Source organism: Mytilus edulis, chromosome 8 (assembly GCF_963676685.1).
Source record: "Mytilus edulis chromosome 8, xbMytEdul2.2, whole genome shotgun sequence".
Lineage (NCBI taxonomy): Eukaryota > Metazoa > Mollusca > Bivalvia > Mytilida > Mytilidae > Mytilus > Mytilus edulis.
In genome coordinates, this window is record NC_092351.1 from 45838568 (window position 1) to 45861127 (window position 22560).

At 31.0% G+C, this 22560-nt stretch overlaps 2 protein-coding genes across 3 annotated transcripts; one reads left to right on the forward strand and one right to left on the reverse strand.

Moving 5' to 3' along the window:
* Window positions 1-2506: 2506 nt before the first annotated feature.
* Window positions 2507-16355, reverse strand: LOC139485715 (leucine-rich repeat-containing protein 59-like). 2 transcript variants are annotated; one of them, XR_011655370.1, is made up of 8 exons: window positions 16185-16355; window positions 12681-12740; window positions 11028-11291; window positions 10429-10501; window positions 9157-9309; window positions 5628-5678; window positions 4424-5156; window positions 2507-4232 (listed from the first exon to the last, which is right to left on the reverse strand). XR_011655370.1 is itself a non-coding variant. In XM_071270360.1 (7 exons), exons 1-7 carry the CDS (start codon window positions 16272-16274, stop codon window positions 4930-4932), a joined length of 918 nt encoding a protein of 305 aa, XP_071126461.1. In that variant the 5' UTR covers window positions 16275-16351; the 3' UTR covers window positions 2507-4929. The 2 variants fall into 2 exon arrangements, 1 of the variants encoding a protein (XP_071126461.1); XM_071270360.1 differs by having other exon boundaries at window positions 2507-5156; window positions 16185-16351.
* A 349-nt stretch (window positions 16356-16704) lies between these two features.
* Window positions 16705-22154, forward strand: LOC139485716 (mitochondrial import inner membrane translocase subunit tim16-B-like). The gene is made up of 4 exons (XM_071270361.1): window positions 16705-16827; window positions 17893-18087; window positions 20201-20323; window positions 21242-22154. Exons 1-4 carry the CDS (start codon window positions 16825-16827, stop codon window positions 21353-21355), a joined length of 435 nt encoding a protein of 144 aa, XP_071126462.1. The 5' UTR covers window positions 16705-16824; the 3' UTR covers window positions 21356-22154.
* Window positions 22155-22560: the final 406 nt, after the last annotated feature.

Consider the following 22560-nt stretch of genomic DNA (forward strand, 5'->3'; position numbering starts at 1 on the left):
TCACTATAAAAACAAACACAAATTTTGTTAACAAAGAAACAGAATCACCTATAAACAAAGCAAACAATCAAAAAAGAAAGAAGAGATAAAATAAACGAAAAGACAAAACTGGTAACGCCAAGAAAAAAGACAAAAAAACAATCCAAAACACAAACAGCCGTCTACAGAACCACATAGAATAACTGAAGACTATTGAATACCAACCTTAACAAAAACTGAGCGTGATATATACTCCAGATTGTAATCAGATTGTCCTCAAAATATGACACTCGTATAGTGATGATCATGTCAATTGGGACATATATATACGTCGTCATCTCTGACACAGATACATATTTATCCTAACGAATGCTGAAATGTTTCTTGTTACTGTTTGCATCCTTTTTTCTGTGATGGATAATTATTCAAATAAGAATAACTGTTGCTGAGTTTGAATGAAAAACAAGTTTGTCTTAGGACACTGAAACCGAATGACAACTTGGAAATCTAACAGCTCTGACTTTAATGTTAATCATGTCCCTATGTAATTCTAAAGTAGTTTTGTACATACAGTTGTTTCCCAGCCGCCACTTTTTAGGAGCCATATAATATTCATAGATATTTTGTTTTGTTCAGGTACTGGTTCTCAGTTATGATCTCTATTTTTATCTCAGAGTCATAACTAGGGAATGTTATTAGTATAACCAAAGTGCAGATTGCTCTGAGGGATACGATTGCCGTTGTTTTCATTGACACATGTATACATGTAGCTGGATAATATTATTTTCAAAACTAATTCAACTGCACATGTATAATGTAAAATATACGTAATCTGAATAGTTACAAAATAGCCAATCGCGGATAAAAGTATCTGAACAATATACTTAGGTCTATTGTGTTTTAGTTTTGTACTTTCAATTCTAAGTTTACTTTCCTCAGCAGGCACTGAGACTCAGAGTGAGAGAAGGTATTTCACTTCGTGTCTTACATGTATCACCTATTTTCCTACGTTAATTCTAGGAGGAACCCCATTCCCAACTCTTTAAATAGTTAATTTTCTTTGGGTCAGTGATCATGACTTCTTTCCGTACACATTCCTCGGTTTAAATTGCGATCGTTTTTAACATAATACGACGTTTATTTTTCTCAACGTGTTGTTTTGATTCGAATTCAAGGAAGTTACTTCCGGAAGGGAGACTACTGGAAACGATAATATGGAAGACTCCATTTCGTCTAAAGGTGTATTGAAGTTACTTTTACGGTGTGGACTACATTTATTTTAATTTAAATGATGCATAAGATTTAAAATAATGCAACAACAATACCCTCAATAGCAGACATACATTGCAACCATCCCATGAGTTATAAATTAATCAATTGAGTGGGGAATCCAGAGCAACCATTCAATCTACTACCCCTTGAAGTCAAGAAAACTACATATGCATGCACATAATTACCTAAACAAACCCTGGAGCAAGAACGTACATTAATTAAACGACCTAGATGGTTCTCTATTTCTTTATGGAAGTACATTATCAAATATCAGTCTCATAACAGTGAAATATAAGAAAAACTCCAATTCAGTCCTTATATGACAGAAATAGATTTATCGGAATTCAGAGAACTCCCGCATTTTTATCACAACTAGGGAATTCCCTCTGACGTGTTTCTAAATTTATAGAAACACTAAATATAAATACTGCTTAATTCTGATTTTCCTTGTTGTTAAAAACACTCATATAAGTCAAGGGAAATATCAGACATGAAGATTATGAAAAGAACATTAAGGGAAAGTTGTTTAAGTTCAATCCATTTGTTTGTTTTTACCTTTTAAACAAGACAATCATAAGAATCTGAGATGTTCCTTAATGTTTAGAATAAAATGGTTGACGTGAGGGCATGGCCCCTGAGCCAATCGTATAAGTCTACAGATTGCTTGAAAGCAATCGTATCCCAAAAACATATGGTTGCAGTGAAAATTGAATTCTGAGATAGGCCCAAGGTGAAGGTAGTACAGAACTTCAGCAGAAGTCTAAACTCTTAAAACTAGTTAAGGGTATATAAATGTTGAAAATATGCTGCACAGCCCTATGTTTTGACCTTTGAATAAAATAGTAGTGTATACCAACTTTCCATTCCAGGATACAATTGTTTATAAAACTCCATAGTAAAAGGGCTTCAGTTTTAGCCATACGGAGTTTTTATGGGAAATTGCATTGTCTATATTAACAGAAATGCAACCTAGTGAGCATATGTTTTGTAGAAGCCCAATTTATATTTGCTAAGTATTATTCAATTGTTAACAGAATTCAACACTGATGGTAAAACAATTTGCAAAAGGACAAACTTGACCAATTTTCAGTCACTCTTCTGTTCCAGCCAATATATCCAGGGCTCACCAAGACAGTGTTAGGAGTGAGTCTTGTAATTGGTCTATGAATTTACCAAATGTCTAGCTGAATAAGACAGCCTTCATCTAAATTTGATGATACCAATTTAAATTTTACTAAATTAAAACATAAAACACTAAACATAATAATCAGTTTAATAATAAATGTATAATATTCATTTATGGTTTCAAAGAACACCTTAAAAACAAAAATAATATTATGTCTTCATTCTGAAGTGAACTCATTCCCATGGTATGTATGCGATGTTCCATAAATTCAAATTAATGTGTAGATGATGTCCAATCTAACATATTTGCAAGATAAATACTGTAGAGCAACTTTTGCAATTTAGCCCTTCTAGCGAACATTGAAGCTATTTATATGTCGTAATATGAAAACTAATGGTTGCAAATATGTAAAACCTTCTTTCTAAAAATAGATGTCCATAAAATATTAGAAAATTACAAAAGAATGTCACAAATATAATAGCTTGCAAAAATAAGTTAGTCAACAGAGCATTATATAATATTTATTTTTTCAGACTTTGCATTGAGGTCATTTTCAAAGTTTGTTCATACACTATATAAGTTATTTATACTTATTTGTATGATACAAAGAAAAATAAATAATATAATTGTTTTACATTTTTGAAATTTTACACAAGTCCCCTTTATCATGTTTATAATGTTTTCCAATTTGTAGCAGTTGAATTTGTCATTTGTTTTCCTTCAAGAAGTTTATTTTGGGAAAGAAACAACATGAACAGAAAGTGTCTCCTTAATTTGATAATATGTCAAGCAAGCAATATAGTAAGCATATGATAGTATTTGAGCTGCGTCGGATAGAAATCGACTTTATGCAAATGAATATCAATCAAGTTTATGTTAACTTTTTCGGGTTGACAATTGACGGAATCTCTATTCAAAGTCTGTGACTTTTTGAAAATTTAGTTGTTATTAAACCCTACAACATAGGTCCAAAATTCATCTTTTATTTCACATCTGAAGGTTCTCAAATCCACCAAAGGCTTTAAACATGTACATGTGTACATGAACTTGCATAAGGTCAATGTTTATCCAACCCAGCTCATTTGCAGTATCTCTAACTGGATGTATGACATGTTTCCCTTTGCCAAAGAATCTTAAAATTTAAAAAAAAAAGTACATTCTCTGATGTGTACACACATAATGTAAATTGGACCATTACATATATATGAAATACAAAATATTCATTCAAAACATTAGAAAAATCTTTAAACATATACTTATGTATGGCACTAGTATCTTGTATTTTTTATAAATTGTTCAATCCTAGAACAAAAAATGTGCTGACAACTCAACATGAGCTGGTTAAATAAAATATTAATGTGCTGATAATCAAAAACATAAAATTATATTATAAATAGTATATAATATTTATGCAAATCAATAAATATCAATGAAAATATTTAAGTTAAATTAAATGTTTGTTGGTCATTCATCAAATTATCTAAACATAAGCTGCCAGTTACTGGCAACTAAAAGTGTTATTAACAAAATTTTCTATAAATTTGAAAATAACCTGAATATCTAACATAAACTGCATCCTAAGCTAGTTACCTTCAATAAAATCATCTGTTTTGAAACTATGTATCATTTGAAATTTACACAACATGTGTTTGTACACTTACAATGGATGCAGAAATACACATATCAAATAACATAATACTTAAAGGTCCAAATTAAGTAAAAGGCTCATGAGTTTTCAGGTTTTTAAAACTAATGATATATTTCAATCAAAACAACAAAATGTTGTAAAATTGTAGCTTTCAAATTTTTTATCACTCACTATGGATGTTATTTATCATTCTCTTCATGATAAGGGCTGTTCCATAAAATACTATGTTCTCCCCAGGGAAAGCATTTAATTTTAATTTTATGTGGATAGTTGTTTTCGAAATACACACAATGTCAAGGGAGGGTTGCTCTAATGTTTTTCATTTCAAAGGGCAGTGGGGTTTTAAAAAAGTGCTGTACCCTGGGGGGCATAGTATTTTTCTCTAACAGCCCTAATACGTAGATCTTGTTCTGAACTATTGTGTAACAAATGACATATTTGTGTTGGTCAATTAATCAATTATTATAGATGCCGATTATTAGCATACTAATTTTCAGGCCAAAAATTTAAAATGTGTGTTTCCTATAACATGTTTGAAAAAATAGGGTAGGTAGGTATTGTTTTTTTTATCATTGAGTCTATGGGAGAGACATTCTAACTTTAACAGTGCTTATTGAAAGATGACAAAAAAACTTTAGGGTAGGCTATTTTTGAGCTTAAAAACAAGGAAGAGTAGGGTAATAGGAAACACACATCTTCTTTTATTTGGCCTTACTATTCTCTATTGATTGTCCTAAAGATGTTGACAGGGGCCGTGAACCATATATTTCTGAATATTCCAACACTTGATAATATAAACTTAAAGAAGAGACATTATTTTCTTATGTTTATTCTCTGCTTGACCTTGCACCGTATTTAAAAAAAGTTGTAATACAATTATTACAATAATATTAATTAATGGTCACTATTTAATCTTTTTTTGAATAAAACGATATAAGACCTGTAATTGTTCCTCCATTTCCCAAATGAAATGCTTTGCTTCTCGTACAATTGTGTGTCCATAGTCTTTACAAATCTGGTCCTTTTTCTCTCTCTCACAATACACTGATATTACATATATCATTCCAATGATGAATAAAGCTGTCATGAACAACGATAATAAAACCTTTGTACAAAGCCTGCCACCAGTTGCTAAAACAGATCATAAAAGAAAAAATTAAGCCTTTAACTAACACTAAATTATTCGGTTCACATGGTTCTTTCTTCATAAAATGTAGGTATAAGTTCTGCAACATTATGAATGTTGAAATTTTGACTTAATCCAGGACATTGGTCAATTATTACTTGTTAACTACATTCATTAGCCAATCCATAACACGTTTGGTAGATGCTTTCAAAATTATTATAAAAAATGCATTAGACTCTTAAAAGGGGAATTGACAAACTGGAACAAGAAAAGTTTCTCTCTTTGATACTATTTCAACGTCATCAAAATTTTAAAACAAAATTATCGATCTTGAAGACATCAAGAAAAGCACTGTTCCTCTGGTTTGGAATTAATGAACCTGTAATTATTTGGTGTAAGGAATTGATACTCTATTTCTTTTCCATTTATATTCAAACAATTATAAAAACTTTTATAATTATCATGATTATGGTTACCTGTTTTTACTTTAATTGCACTTTTACTTGTTCCACTATCAAATCTTTCACCTAAAACATGAATTGAAATAATAAAAAATTGTCTTATATTAAACATTACACTAAATACATAAAATATCTATAATGGATTAAGTACTCTTCTGTTGTTTCAATGCTAAACATATGGAAATTTTATACAGCCTTTCAACTTATACTTCAATATTTGAAACCAGGTGCTCCGCAGGGCGCAGCTTTATACGACCGCAGAGGTCGAACCCTGAACAGTTGGGGCAAGTATGGACAAAACATTCAAGCGTGATACAGCTCTGAATTTGGATTGTGATCAAATTTTTGACATTACATGGTTTTTTTTACACAAAACAAATGTCAAGATTTTACAAATCAATTAAAGATTTCTTCTTATTTAAATCTAAAATTAAATAGTTGACACAGCATAGGTTTCTGACATAGAATGAATGTGGTCTAATGAACTTAAAAGTTTTTTTTTGCCTTTGAGCAATTCACTATGCTGTTGAATATTAATCCTCTCAAAAAAATGTTTGAAGAAATTTTCTTTTTATTTATGAAATCTGAAATGAGAAAAATTTAACCCCCCCCCTTTTTCACATCCCCGTTTCCCTTTTTCCAAAACTGATATCAATTCAAATTTCTAATGGAGTTTGCAACAATAACTACTCTTTTAAATACATCATAAAATATTAAAATGTAAAATAAAGTGCTTGTTATCACTGAATGGTAAAGATTGGTTGGTAGTTAAAGTGAATATACATTGTTTATTGTATAAAACAATAAAAAAAAACTTCATCAGCAACATTTTATATTGGCAAATTTCCAATGAAGTTATTTACATAAAGTTATTGGCAAATAAAAATAGAAAATGACATCATAGTCATGTCTGGCAAATTTCCAACATACATTATCTAAAACATTTTAGATAAGATAAGGAAAAAAAGCTTCATCAGCAACATTTTATATTGGCAAATTTCCAATGAAGTTATTTACATAAAGTTATTGGCAAATAAAAATAGAAAATGACATCATAGTCATGTCTGGCAAATTTCCAACATATATTATCAACTACTATTCTATACAAAGAAAGATAACTCCAATTGAAAATTAATTGCTATTGCACAATATTGTGCAATTAGATATTTCTTGCTATTGTGCAATACTGTGCAATTGAAAATTTCTTGCTATTGCACAATACTTGATATGGAATCCTGATTTGGACCAACTTGAAAACTGGGCCCATAATCAAAAATCAAAGTACATATTTAGATAAAGCATATCAAATAAGCCCAAGAATTTAATTTTTGTTAAAATCAAACTTAGTTTAATTTTGGACCCTTTGGACCTTAATGTAGACCAATTTGAAAACTGGACCAAAAATTAAGAATCTACATACACCGTTAGATTTGGCATATCAAAGAACCCATTTATTCAATTTTTGAAGAAATCAAACAAAGTTTAATTTTGGACCCCCATTTGGACCAACTTGAAAACTAGGCCAATAATTAAAAATCTAAGTACATTTTTAAATTCAGCATATCAAAGAACCCCAAGGATTCAATTTTTGTTAAAATCAAACTAAGTTTAATTTTGGACCCTTTGGACCTTAATGTAGACCAATTTGAAAACGGGACCAAAAATTAAGAATCTACATACATAGTTAGATTCGGCATATCAAAGAACCCCAATTATTCAATTTTTGATGAAATCACACAAAGTTCAATTTTGGACCCTTTGGGCCCCTTATTCCTAAACTGTTAGGACCAAAACTCCCAAAATCAAACCCAACCTTCCTTTTATGGTCATAAACCTTGTGTTTAAATTTCATAGATTTCTATTTACTTATACTAAAGTTATGGTGCAAAAACCAAAAATAATGCTTAATAGGGCCCCTTTTTGGCCCCTAATTCATAAACTGTTGTGACCTCAACTCCAAAAATCAATCCCAACCTTCCTTTTGTGGTCATAAACCTTGTGCTAAAATTTCATTGATTTCTATTTACTTATACTAAAGTTATTGTGCGAAAACCAAGAATAATGCTTATTTGGGCCCTTTTTTGGCCCTTAATTCCTAAACTGTTAGAACCAAAACCCCCAAAATCAATCCCAACCTTCCTGTTGTGGTCATAAACCTTGTGTCAAAATTTCATAGATTTCTATTCACTTAAACTAAAGTTATAGTGCGAAAACCAAGAAAATGCTTATTTGGGCCCTTTTTGGCCCCTAATTCCTAAAATGTTGGGACCAAAACTCCCAAAATCAATACCAACCTTCCTTTTGTGGTCATAAACCTTGTGTTAAAATTTCATAGATTTCCATTCACTTTTACTAAAGTTAGAGTGCGAAAACTAAAAGTATTCGGACGCCGGAAGACGACGACGACGACGACGCCGACGCCAACGTGATAGTAATATACGACGAAAAATTTTTCAAATTTTGCGGTCGTATAAAAAAAATTGTGTTTGTTAGATAGAGGATTATTGCATGCAGTGCTAGCAATGATTTCCTTAAAACAAGTTTTAGAAATTAAGGTTTTGGTTAAAACAAATATAATTATTGACCAATTCAAGTAAAACTCTAGGGTGCGCTCGACTTAAGTGATTGAGCATGAGGTTTTTTGAAATGTAAAGGTTGTTTAGGATTTTTTGTAATGTAAAGGTTGTTTAGGATTTTTTGGAATGTAAAGGTTGTTTACGATTTTTTGGAAACAAAAAAAGGTAGCACATCATGGCAAAACAGGAAAGTCATCTATGTTCATGATGTTTGAAAATTTTAAAACGAAAATCTCTGTATAAAAGTCAGTGGAATTTCTGCAAATATCTTGGCTATATTCATGATACATGTATTTGCCACAAAATCCCCATTTACTAGTTATCAAATACAGTAAAATAATTATTATATTGCTTTGAATGGTATATGTACAAAAAGGCACATCTCTTATATCTATTATCTTTACTGTTTTGATACTATTGCACTTTGAAAATTTCATAATACACATGGCTACAGAAGGGGTCATCAACCTTATTGAAGAAAGTCAGTGGCAATGCTTCAATACTGGACACAATTTTAAAATTTTCTGATCAATTTTTTTTAAAAATATCTTCAGGATCTTAGGAAAAATGAATGATAGACAGCAAACACAATGCAATTTCAAATATTTAATATTTCCAAGGGGCAGAACTCTATAAATTTATTGAAAAGAAATTGAAATTTCAACTTTTTACATATAGGCACTGGCATGATTTTACCGTATCCAAACAAATCAGTCTGACATCTAAGGCCAAATAAAAATGTATGTGTGGTTCCAGTTACATTCTTTTAAAAAATAAGGTCGGTAGGTCAACAAATTTTTTATTTTTTCTTTATTTTGGATTGTGAAAATCCGGAAAAATCGTATGTTTAACTAGGGACGGTCGGGTAACTGGGATCACACATATATTTTTATTTGGCTTAACGATATGGGAACAACATGTCAGTCTGGTTTTTTTTGAATTTGTGGCCACAAATAAATTATACATACCTTCTTCTGATGATTGTGTATCTTCATCTTCTTCCTTTTCAGTCTGATACTTCTTTCTGTTTTCTTGCTTCTTTCTTTCCTTTTCAGCTTTTCTTTCATCTCTTATTTTCTGTCTTTCACTTTCTTCCTTCTCTTTTTGTAAATTTTCTAGTTCTATATTAACAAACAAATTTGTTGTGCAATTAAAATATTTAAAGGAGAAAAAAAATGTTATTTTTGTAAGCACTATATACATGATATAACCATGATCATGATACCAGTTATGAATAACATTATATTACTATAAACATGGCAGCTAAACCCAACTTGAACTTAAAGTTTCATGCCATTATTTCCCCAGTGAATTTCTAATCTATCTATTGTTAGATTTATATAAAGTAAAACACACCAAATTTACTACATTTTAACATTTCTTTTAATCTGACAAATGGTACTTCAAAAAGTAGAAGTCTTCTGAAAGACATGTAACACTACCCAAAGACATGTAACACTACCCAAAGACATGTAACACTACTCAAAGACATGTAACACTACCCAAAGACATGTAACACTACCCAACTACCCAAAGACATGTAACACAGACATGTAACACTACCCAAAGACATGTAACACTACTCAAAGACATGTAACACTACCCAAAGACATGTAACACTACCCAAAGACATGTAACACTACCCAAAGACATGTAACACTACCCAAAGACATGTAACACTACCCAAACACATGTAACACTACCCAAAGACATGTAACGCTACCCATAGACATGTAACACTACCCAAAGACATGTAACACTACCCAAAGACATGTAACACTACCCAAAGACATGTAACACTACCCAAAGACATGTAACACTACCCAAAGACATAATTCTGTCTCTGAGCAGATTAGTCTTTGCTCTCACTCCTTTATGACACATTCTTAGCAATAAGCAGCAAATAGTAAGTTTTAATTTTGACCTGATTAGGGGTTGATTATAACACTCATTTTGACCTGATTAGGGGTTGATTACACTCAAGGCAAGCATACTACCAAGAGACCAACAATCTGTTGGACAAATGTCAAGACTTGAAATGGTACTAAATACAAAATAGTTATCCTATTGCTCATAACTGAAGAAAAAACATTCTTCAGTCACTGAACCAGAAAAATGAAAGACTACAAAACTTAAGACTGAGCAACACAAACCCTTCAAAAAAGAACTTATCTCGGAAACTCTGTTGAGGTAAGCAGATACAAACTCAGAAAATAACTATACATTTTCTGAAAATTTACCTCTTTCTTTCTGAAGTCTTCTCTGTTTTACTCTTTCTAGTTCTGAATTGAGATCTTTCATGTACCTCAATATCTGAAAAAATAAATGCATCCATTGGAAATTACAGGAGAATGTTGGAGAGTTGTAAGAACGGTCGAGGTATTTTTCGTTTAGATGGCACATTTTGAAAGAAAGAAAATAATGTATATTGAACATGTTGAAGTTCTATCTACATGATAAAGCATGTACAAGGTTACATTTAAAGTTGTTTTTTGGGGTCGTACTTGTAAGAGTACACAGGAAGTATGGTGATTTATTTTACTATAGATTCATTCATTCTTGTTAAAATGCTTTTGTGAAATATTGATTCCGCTACATACATGTCTATGGAAAATATTTTTTTAACACTTAGGTTTATGGTCTATCTTTACCTGCCAATAACAATAAATGAATAAATTCACAATATATTTTTGGATTATCTATCAACAAATGATCAAGGCAGTCTACCTCCAAAAAATTGTGTGCCAAGCCATATATCGAATTAAAGTTTAAATCATACGTTACAACAAATGGAAAGCTATTCAAGAAAAGAACAATAACATTTATTGTCAACTCTTACCCTTTGTGCACATTTTTTGCATTCATTCTCATTTAAACAGTCTCCAGCATTTCTTTTCAGCTCGTCTTTCAAAGGATTATCTTTTAAGTCCAACCATCGTAATTTTTCCAATCTCCAAAAACTTAATGGCAAAACATTCAATTTGTTCCCAAGTAGGTCAAGATGTTGCAAATTGCGTAGACTTCCAAAATTCTGTGGCAATTCTGTTAGTAAATTTTTGCTAAGATCAATCTTGACTAGATGAACAAGTGTGCAAAATGGATCCTGAAAAATAAAATAAAAAATCAACAAAAAGAATTATGAAGCAGCAAGTCATACATGTCAGGAATCTGATGTTCTGAAGTTGTTGTTTGTTGATGTGATTCAGATGTTTGTTTTTTTATATAGATTAGATTGTTGGTTTTTCCATTCGAATGGTTTTACTCTAGTAATTTTTGGGGCCCTTTATAGCTTTATAGGCTAGCAAACTAAAAAATAATGTAAGCTTTCTACCTTTAATGTAAGAATGTCTTTCTGTGCATAAGATCGTTCCTTCACTTGCAGTTAATATTAAGATGACATTCTTTTTTTATTTATATATGTTGTTGAGATGACTTTGCTAAAATGTTATTCAGATTAAAGATCTGTTGATATGACATTGTTATTTTTCTTACAGGTACATGTAGTGTTGAGATTTTCTCATTTTTGGATTTGTGTGTGAAAATATCAGCTGCTTGATACAATATGAACCCATTTTGAAGTTGTTTGCTTCGCTCACTGACTTTCAGCTGATATTTTACATCATCATATACTTAGACTAAATAACATATGATTTTTACCGTATGATAATAGCATTAAATTAAAGTATTTTCCATATTTTTCGAATTGGTGTTTAGAGGGCTGATATGAAAAGTTTATCACATGCTTCGATTGTTATCACATGCCTTTCCGTAACGTTATCACATGGCATTCCGGTGATACTCGGAAAATTCCGGAAAATACACCTCAATGCTACGTTTTCAGTGAAAAACATTACAAAGTAGTGCACAAAACAATTATTTGAATAGTGGAAAGTATATTGTGTAAAATGATAACATTAAATTAAAAAAAAAAAAAAAAAAATATTAAATAAATGCAGTTTTTAAGTTTTTCTGAAACATAATTTAGAAAGTTACTTTAAAAAAGTTGACTTTTCCAAACAATGTTTATTATGTATATCATAATTGTTGAATTATTTTAAGTTGATTCGTCAATATTAAAATGTTTTTTTTTTTTCTCTGTTGAGGCATATGATAGAAAGATTTCATATTGAATGTATCAAATTTTGGTTCCGACGTCCGTGAACTTTTTACTCTTTCAACTTCTTTTCGGGAACCACGTAGAAGGATCAATATATGAATCTGTTATTTTTCTCTACTGTTGAAGCATATGATAAAAAGATCATACCATATCATTTTTCATATCGCATGTATTATCAGCCCTCGGTCAATATTAGCCCTCGAGCCATGCGGCTCTTGGGCTGATTTTGAACCTAGGGCTGATAATACATGCGATATGAAAAATGCCATGTAATAATCTGATAATAACAATATACAGACACCCTGATCATCAGTCATGTGTCAGTACCAACAGTACTTACTGGAAATGTTTAGTTGCCTTTGTTATTTTACTTACAGGTAAAGTTGAGATGACATTGTTTGATAAATCCAATACTGTAGCTTTTGGTATGGCTGCCTGTAAAATAAAATAATTAAACATGTACAAGCGAACCTAGTTAACTAAGTCATGTAAGTTAAGTTGAAGTCAAAGGAACCTGATGAAATAATTTGACTAATTGTATCTATATAGATCAAGCTGCATTTTTCATTACCTCTTACTATCAGACTTCGTGACATTTAATTTATAAGTCCTGACAAAATGCCTGAACTGCTAAATATTTTTTTAAGTACACCTAACAATAATTAATCCTTTTTATTATACCTTGCATATATTCATGATATTTGAAACAATTCTATTGGGTAAAACATTATCACGTGACATGAAATATTTCAGTTAATTTTTCATTTAATTGCACATTTTTAGGGTTATTCGTCATGTGTTCATCCTTCCTTGCAATTGAATGCAATTTTCATTCAACTGCAAGGAAGGAAGAACACATGACGAATAACCCTAAAAATTTAGACCAGTGGTGAAAAACCATATTATTCACAGGCGAATAACCTTTTTAGTTTCTTGATTTGTATACCAGTTATCTGCCAAGATAATGACGTCACAGACATAAAGTAAAGCTCATGTTGCAGGAAGCCCATCAAGAGACGAAGAAACAAGACCAAACAAGCGTTATGAATTCCTCAGTGTCAATAATATTTCTTGTAAACCGGAGGCGGATTTAGGAGGAGGGGGGGGGGGGGGTTAGGGGCAGGGGGCCTGGGCCTCCCCTTTTGAGAAAAAAATTGGTTGCTTATATAGGGAAACACTGAAGCGTGACGAAATCGGGCCCCCTCTAAGGCAGCCAGTGGGCCCCCACTTATGAAAATTTCTGGATCCGCCCCTGTAAACGTTCCTTTTCAGTCAGGGGACTTACTTAAATTAGTGATTTTTTAAACACTTATTTGAGTAGCAAATTGGAAGTTTTGTCACAAATTGTGATTTTGTAGTTTTATCAAAATTTTAAACTCATAGGTAACCTCACGCTACCAAGCGACTTGGGCGAAGAAGTCGCTTTCCCGACCGTCACTTCGCTTTCCCCGACCCCCAAAAGCGAAAACAAGTCGCCCTGTTCTTGACGATACTCGCTTTCAGTCGCTTCCGTCATCGGACATTTTCAATTTTTACCAAGTTGATGAAACATCAACTTTTTATTGATAATTAAAGAGATTCAGACATAAACGATTCACTATCTTTAGAAAAGAGGTTGAAGCATTGTCTTCGCAGTGTGTAGCAGTTTATTTGATAAAAATACAACTTTTTATCACTTCGTGCATTTCCGCAAGTTCCGGTGCTTGTTACTCGAAAACGTACATCAACCTAAATTTCGGCGGCAAAATAAGTTTGTTACTTCATTTAACTGTGATAAAGGTTGCCTCCAGTAAATGTTTAATCCATTTATTGCATTAAAACGTCAAGATGCCTTTCCAAATAACTTGTCAAACATCGTTTATTTTTGTAAATTTTCTTGGATTTGTCCGCCATTGACCGATTTCTAAACTACAGATCTGAACCTGACCAGCTATGACCGAAATCCGTACTTTTACATGTACAATAATTACTGCAGCCGCATGGATGGAACAGCTGACAGAAGAATATTGATCCCAAAGGAAAAAATTACGCATTCCACACGCTTTAAGAGACTTTTGGTTACATCTAATTGATTGGTGTATATAATTCCCTATATTTTTATGGATTGATTAAAGCTGCTTAACTCTGAGACTATTATACTTATATATCAATATATTATGGCCCAGCTTAATAACTTTTATATTTTTTTATGAGAAACACTGAATTTCATACACAAGATAATTTTTAATTAAATTGTAATTGATATTATAATTTCTTTATATATTTTAAAATATTTTTTTTTTAGTGCTAGATATTTAGTTTCTCACAAGAACCTTAGTAAAACTTTAACAACTTTAATTTCAAATGTTACTTTAATTGTAATCTTTTTACTCAGATATCAATTGAACAATATAAAAAGAACATTATTTACATATGGCCCTTTATACTATTGTAAAATCCAAACATTGTAGCGCACTGCGCACTTCTCTTTCAAATCTCACCACTTCTCCCTATCAGTTTTAAAAAGAGAAGTCACTTCTCCCTATAATTCTGAAGTAGTGTGAGCCCTGAATTATTTAGTCTGATTGGTTTGAATAATATCTTTTAATTAGTAAAATTGACAAAAATTAACTATTTGCTTCTATTTAGAAGCAAGGTTTATGCCTTTGATGCTATCATTTAGCTGCAAATTCTATTTTAGTTGGAAAAATGCTATAATAATTTATTCAGGGCTTTCCATTGAAGCCGGTAGCCGGCGGAAATCCGCCGCTTACGGTGGCTTCAAGTGCCGGCTACTTCACTGCCAAAAATATAAATTCAAAAAGAAAAAAATATCTTTTTCAAATGTTTACAGGCAGCCGAGAGACGGTCACGATAAACAAGGATGAAAAGTCAATGTTTACCTTGGGCTAAATATAGTTCACATGAATTCAGGTCACTGATTGGTTGTTTATTTAAAGTCAGAATGCATCGTTTCTTTTCAAAGATAACAAGAGAGACGTTCCGGTGGTCATTGAACGATAACAATAGAGACGTTCCGATGGTCATTAACTCGTTGGCTTTTTTTGGCTTTTAAAACGTGAAGACAATCAGATTGGATGACAATCTTATGTTATGGAATAATATTAGTCAAATTAAAGAAAGTGTAGTAGATCATATTGTTCAGAATCTGGAAAACAGTATCTTTTGAAGTTCATTTTTCAAAGCCCACGTGGTGTTCAGAGAATCAAGGTCAAAAACAAAAGTAGAATATTGTCGACTCGACATCAAATAAATAACATTTCCAAATAATTTATGTATCCGACTTATTGAACAGTTTATATTACAAAAAAAAAGAGAAAATCAGAGGATATATCAATTTTCTGTCAATGCTTGAGAAATAATTGTATGATTTAAATACGCGTAACAGTCTTTAGAGAGAAAAGGGGGGTCATTTGTTTACAAATGCACGTAGTTATGCAAAATAAATCGATCAAGATTTCTAACAAACCGGATGATTATTTAAATAAAACTCCTTTAAAAGTAAATGAATTTTAAGCATAAGGTAATGAAAATAAAAAACTGACATAGAAAAAAAATGAAATTTCTTTGAGTTTTTTTTTTTTCTTTCTTTAATTTCATACATAAAAAATGGTCATTCGAAAGATTAAATTAGATGCCAGGAGATTTCGAGAATGCAGGATTTTGCTCTATTTATGCCAGAGCTTCTGGGGGCCTTGAGCGGCCCCCGCACCCCCTGCCGTAAGGCACCAAGCTTACAGCTTGGTGAGCGTCCGGCTTCGCCGAACGCATGTTATAGCCGCCTATAATTTTAATTCAGCCTTCTACTTCCATTTTAATGGAAAGCCCTGATATAATGAGATTACTTTCTTTTTGGTGACACAGTATCGAATGACTAACCAGCTCTTTGACGGGAACAGTTGTCAAATTACTCAAACCAAGGTCTAATTCGTTTCCTTCTAATTTATCTTTTAAATTTTCTTTCGGCATTCTGACAGCTGCGAGAGATTGAAAACTGAAAGTTGAATTCGTCACCAATTTCTACACCGGAAATGACACTTATAACACGTAATGCTGAACATAGAGAAAGCAATTTCATATTTTTGCATTGCCGAACTATTTTTATATTTAACTAACACCCAGATAAGATCATAGCCATCAACGGTCATTTTAAATTAAAAGAAATGGTTCATAAATCATTTTCAAATCATGACTGAATAACAAAAAAATATTTATAATCTTGTACTGAATGATTTTACTGGCACTAACACACTTTTCTCTCCAGTTCTATATTTTCGCACGTTTTGGTGAGTTGTCGAACAAACTATCATGAAGTACTTTGCTACATTATACTAAGGTTGCTCATGGTAAAATCTCAACCGAACATGACTATTGTTTATTGAAGGAGATCTTTTAAACGTTTGATTGGAACGAAGGTTTAGTCTTTAAGCTTCCTGTTGATCTTGACATGCGAAATGTGAATTTCGAGAAGACACACACGCACATTTAGGCTTTATATCTTTATCAAAAAGCTATTTCTATGGTATTTTCGTTTATAATTGAATTCATGCAACTCTCACACACATATTCCAAACCATTATAATACAAGAAAGTTGAATAACAATGCTAATTAGTGATGATTTTCTCTTCACGACCTTGAAATCATTTTGTTTCGTAATAGATACGCAGCTTAGATCACGCAATCACAAAACTATTACACCATACTGTATTTGGTGGCATAATTAAAGAGTGAATTATCATTTGTGCAATTTTCAAAGTATAACATTTGAATTATCATGAGTATGTTGATGGTAAGTGAAAATTGAACCATACATGATACAGATGAAAAAATATGTAAAAAATAAAACATGAAGCTATTTAAGAAGTTAATATAATTTTATATAATACTTTTAAATTTTAATTTGATATTAAACCATATATTTGTTGTTAATGGTCGTTAGATGCAGTGTGGTCTAAGTAGCTAATCGACTTAGATAACATGTATAATGAGAAGATAATATTTTTATTGTCCATGATGAATAATCAGCAATACAAAATAAACAGCAAAGATATTTTGATCGGGCATTATATTCTTCTCTACATGCTCTATAATGTTGGTCACCACTGTTGGAAGATTTGCTTAAGTCTGGTTAGGAGCATAGCCTCTTTAGAGCTTCTAAAACTAGATTAACTTAAATGTTTCTTTGAAATTGTCATACCTGCCAACTGTCACTATTTGTGGGGGATTTCCCCCATGAAGGCTCAAAAAAATAATTTTGAAAGATCAATTTTGTCCATCAATTTTGTCCATCATGTCCATAATTTTTAACAAAACAATTAATTTTAAAATGGCCATAGGCTTGTTAAAGTAAGGAGAAGCCAAAAAACAACTTTAAAATGTATTTGAAGGCCCCATTGAAGGTTTGTAGGACTACATTGTTTTACATTATAGCCATCTTGCACGTAAAACCCCCATGGGCATTTTGAAAAGTTGGCAGGTATGAATAGTTACCCATATTGACATAGTGATTTTGTATTCGTTGTCATAGGTAGACATGGTAGATATGTATTTGTATGCCATAACAATATTGTCTACTATTTTTTTCAGGCAAAATACCTTATACAGATTGTTACTGCTGGGGCCCAAGTTGTTGGAAGGGCTTTTGTGAGAGCTGTGCGAGAGGAACATCAAGCTTACAAACATGCTGCAAATCGACATGGAGGACAATCGGGTTCTTCTCAAACTAAACAAGAAGCCAGAAAGGCTGCTATTAATGACACATTTACTGGAATGTCTATACAGGTACATTATACAAATGTACATTGTTATATATAAGAGGTCTATGATCAGTCAGGGGTACTACTTAAACAAGTGATTACAGAATCACTTCTTCATGTGATTTTAGCTGTGAAATATTTATTCAAATTTTCACACAGGCTTTTTAAAATTACTGAAACAAGTAATTTTAGAAGTTAAAATGTAATCACTTTAATAAGTGTTTAGTAACATTTTCTTGATATTTTTCCCACAAGCTTCATGTTTTTATTAGTAAAAAGACAACAATTCCATTGAAAAAACAACTATGTACATGTAGAAATTGTCTTTTGCTTGGTAAACCTGTCACTTTTACTGTTTATTAAAAATATGCAAACACTGGGATAATTTAATTTGTAGATCATAGAAGTAGATCATTCTAACTCTAAAGAAAACCATTTAGGTTACTTAATATTGTTGACCTAATGACCTTTGTCTGATAGTATTTAGTCTATAAGATGATATGCACTTATTAGCCTATCATGTTTGTCATGAGCAAGGGCTGGATTCTATAAACATGATAAAACATATTTAAACATGTTAAAAAACCCACTATAACATGTATGACTTTGTTTACTGTAATTAGTTTTAACCAAAGTAAAGAAGAATTCAGGAGATTACGGGTCAGATCACATGATGTCACTTGAATACCATTTAATGCTAGGTCTAACTCTTTGAACTTGTAATTTGTATCATTAACATAAATGATGTCATAAGTGTAGCATATTTACCTGACGATATCAGTATTAAGTCGGATCTTAACATGTACTTGTGTTTTGTAATTACAAACCGGTATTTTTAAAAATAAACAAACAAATGTCGAAATGATCAGGACTTAATTAAATCTGTATTTGGGTAAGATGTTGCAAGCATACGATTTTTATTGCGTCTTACACTTTGAGAAACAAATAATCTCTGACAACTTTATTAAAATATTGTGTAAAAATGTTAATTATGAGCTATGAAAGTCAAGTGGCTCAAGCATTTTTCTGAGGAAGTTTTAAAAAAATTCAAAGAAATATTTTTACAGTGGGTTAGCTTTCATTAGTCTTCACTATCCTATAGATTAACAACTTTTGGTTATATTTATAATTTAGAATCTTCATTGAAGGTGGAGCGCGATTGCACAGTTAATTAATTATATTGATCTGCCATTTGTATGCAAGAGTGACATTCCTTTGTATTATGTGCCGATTCCAAAAAAAGTTGTGCGAGTATTGTCTCCCTTTAAAAGGTTCATTATTTTATAATTAAGTATATAGGCTTCTGATATTATTTTGAATAATTACAAAATGTATCAATTCAATATATTTCAGTTTTTGTTATTGGTGTATCAAAAACATGAAAAACATTGATGTACGAATATAATTATAAAGAACCGTTCATCAGTTTTGAAAAAAGACCATCAATGAAAATCGACTTATTTATCTCCCCTTCATGATAGATTGATTGGGAAATTAACCAGAGTTATCTAATATTAATCACAGAGAGGGACTAGCAAACAATTTTTAATTGTAGCTTATCCGTTAAAACAATTTTCCACTATAAATGAACGTTACTTTATACAAATATAAGGACTTTGTTAGCTAAATCTACAAATTTTATTAGATATTATGATTTTTTATTACAGTAGATTAATATGCTAATAAGTGTATGTTTGGATATATATGGTTTTTGTTTTTCCTTTAAACATTGTTAAAAACTGATTTATGCAAAAACCCAAATCTATCAACAATGATCAAAGACTAGGGGTTACATGCATTGACCCAACACACATACATGTTCAGATTTTTATCTTTGAAATATCCAACTTTCTATAACAAATTTATTATTAATCCTGGACAAATATTTTTATTGGAATGAAATGCCTAAATGGTCTAATAAATGCATTAATAAAAATTTCTAAATTCTTCATATTCATTTAAAAAAAAATAATTTTGACTTAAATACTGGTCATTGTCATGATTGTAGTACATTATTGTACTGAGAGAATTTAAATATTTAGTAAAGTCTTGAATCAATTGTCTATTTGGGAATTTACTGAACCGATATTTTATTTAAACTGCCACAATTGCATATTTTCTTTATTTGTTTATTCCAGGAAGCCAGACAAATATTAAATGTAAAAGAAGATGTAGATTATGAAAGTCTAGTGAAGAATTATGATCATTTGTTTCAAGTCAATGATAAGAGTAAAGGGGGATCACTATATGTACAATCAAAGGTAAGTACAATTAAAATTGAGAATGGAAATGAGGAAGGTGTCTAAGAGACAACAACCTGACCATAAAGCAGAAAAGAGAGTGGTTTTCTCAGGGCACTCCGGCTTCCTCCAACAATAAAAAATGGCCGCCACAAAATAGCCTAAATGCATTGCATTAAAACACCACAAATCAAATCAATCACAACGATCAAAACTAGTTCCCCTTACACAATGTACAATTTCCCTAGGATTTATAGTTTCTGCAATTCAATATTAAAATGCATATCACAGGGAGACAATATTTACAATGTTGCGCTTTCATTCTGCAGTTTTATCAGAATTTATATCCGACAAGTATTACATCAAGTATGTATGTACTAGAACTCATTTGTATATTTGAACTCATTCGGATCTTGCGCTGTCAGAAAGTTTTAAAAATTGGTATAGCCAGGAAAGTTGTGATTCAGAAGAATTGAAATAATACAAGGGTTATTTCCCTTTGTTCAGCAATTTTAGATATAGTTTTCAGAAGTTGTGACTAATTCTAACAACATGTTTTGATTGACAAACATTTTGTTTTCTTGTAATTAAGAGGATAAGTAATATTTTAAAAATTATCATACATGAGTGGTTAACTCCAGATGAAATGTCTTTGTGTGTATGTTAACGAGTCGAACACATGAGTGTCATCACTTGAAGCAATCGACAATCACACTGTTTCACTCTTTTACCCTCATCATTTGATTTATAAGCGTATAGGAAAACCAAGAATTAAAATTCAATTAAAATAAATACTTTTGTCAGTTAAAGGATATTTCCACAAAACATTAAACTTTCTTTCTATCTGCCCAGATGAACAATTTTTAAAATAGCATACATACTAAACTAAATAAAATTTGATTCCTGAAAAAAAAATGTTAAATTTTAATTCATTTTCAGGTTGTGAGAGCAAAAGAAAGATTAGACATGGAAATGAAAGACAAAGACAAAGATATAAACACTGAAACAAAGAGAATAGAAACAGACAATAAAAGTCAAGATGGTCCTTCTTGACAAAAATTATTTTAGTGTATAGTGAATCTACAATATGAAAGAAAATGCCTTCCGTTCAGGGCATTCTTAGAAAACTACCATCTTATCATATAAACAATCACTGATGAATTTGTTATTGAATGAATGGAAGGATATGTGTCATTGTACGTAACAACAAACATGTTCATTAAATCTGTTTGCTTAAGTTTGACTAATAAAAAAGTACACATGTAGTCAACATTTGCTTTGTACAATTTGATTAAAAAGAGGCTAGACCAGAAATTTTATAATTTATTAAGGTCAGATCTCTTTATATTTTCCTTAACTTTTATTACCTCTAGCATAATGGAACTTACATTAAATTAAACTACAAAAATAATTTTCTACATTAAAAATTGACAAGTTTTAGAGAGTTTCTGATAATTTAAAAGAAATAACTGTAACAGGCTAAATATATATTCAAAATATATTTGATCAGTGGTAAAATGGAAATTTCATTTTCATTATGTAATCCTTATCTTTTTTATCAATTTACAAATGATTTAATTCCATAATTCATAATTCATGGCAACGTTTGTGATAGATTTAAACTTGAATTATTTTAAGAGTGTAAATGAGCGATGACATAAAATTCAATCACTGAATAAAAAAGTCTCTCTAAATATAAAAACCCCATAAGTATCAATATACTACATGTTAACAATTGAAAAATACTTTCCTTGAATCCTGTATCTTATAGCAATCCAGATATTTATATTTAACCAATTAATTTATAATTGAAAAAGGTAAAATATGAAATAAAAGTAATACTTGTGGATTATAAGATTTGTTGACCAATTAATTGATTATGCTTGAATATTATACTGACAGACTAAAAAAACACAACACATATTTTATGTATTTGTTCATTTTTTGTCAAATAATGACTTATATTCATTTCATTGTTGATCATGCTTCCCATCCTCCTTTCGGAATAGATTTTTTTAAGTGCTTACCACATGATTTAAACTTTAAGCATGACATGATCAATTCAACTTTCAAATTCCAAACTTACCTTAGACCATGTAGACGATGAAGAAATAAATTAACTTTATATTCAATTTAGCATTTTATGCATAATGTGTATTGAAAAAATAAAAAAACAAATTGTATGTTGTTTCTAAAGTCTGTCAGTATATACATGATATATGGCTTTGCTTCAATGTTTTCTTAAGTACATGGTGTGT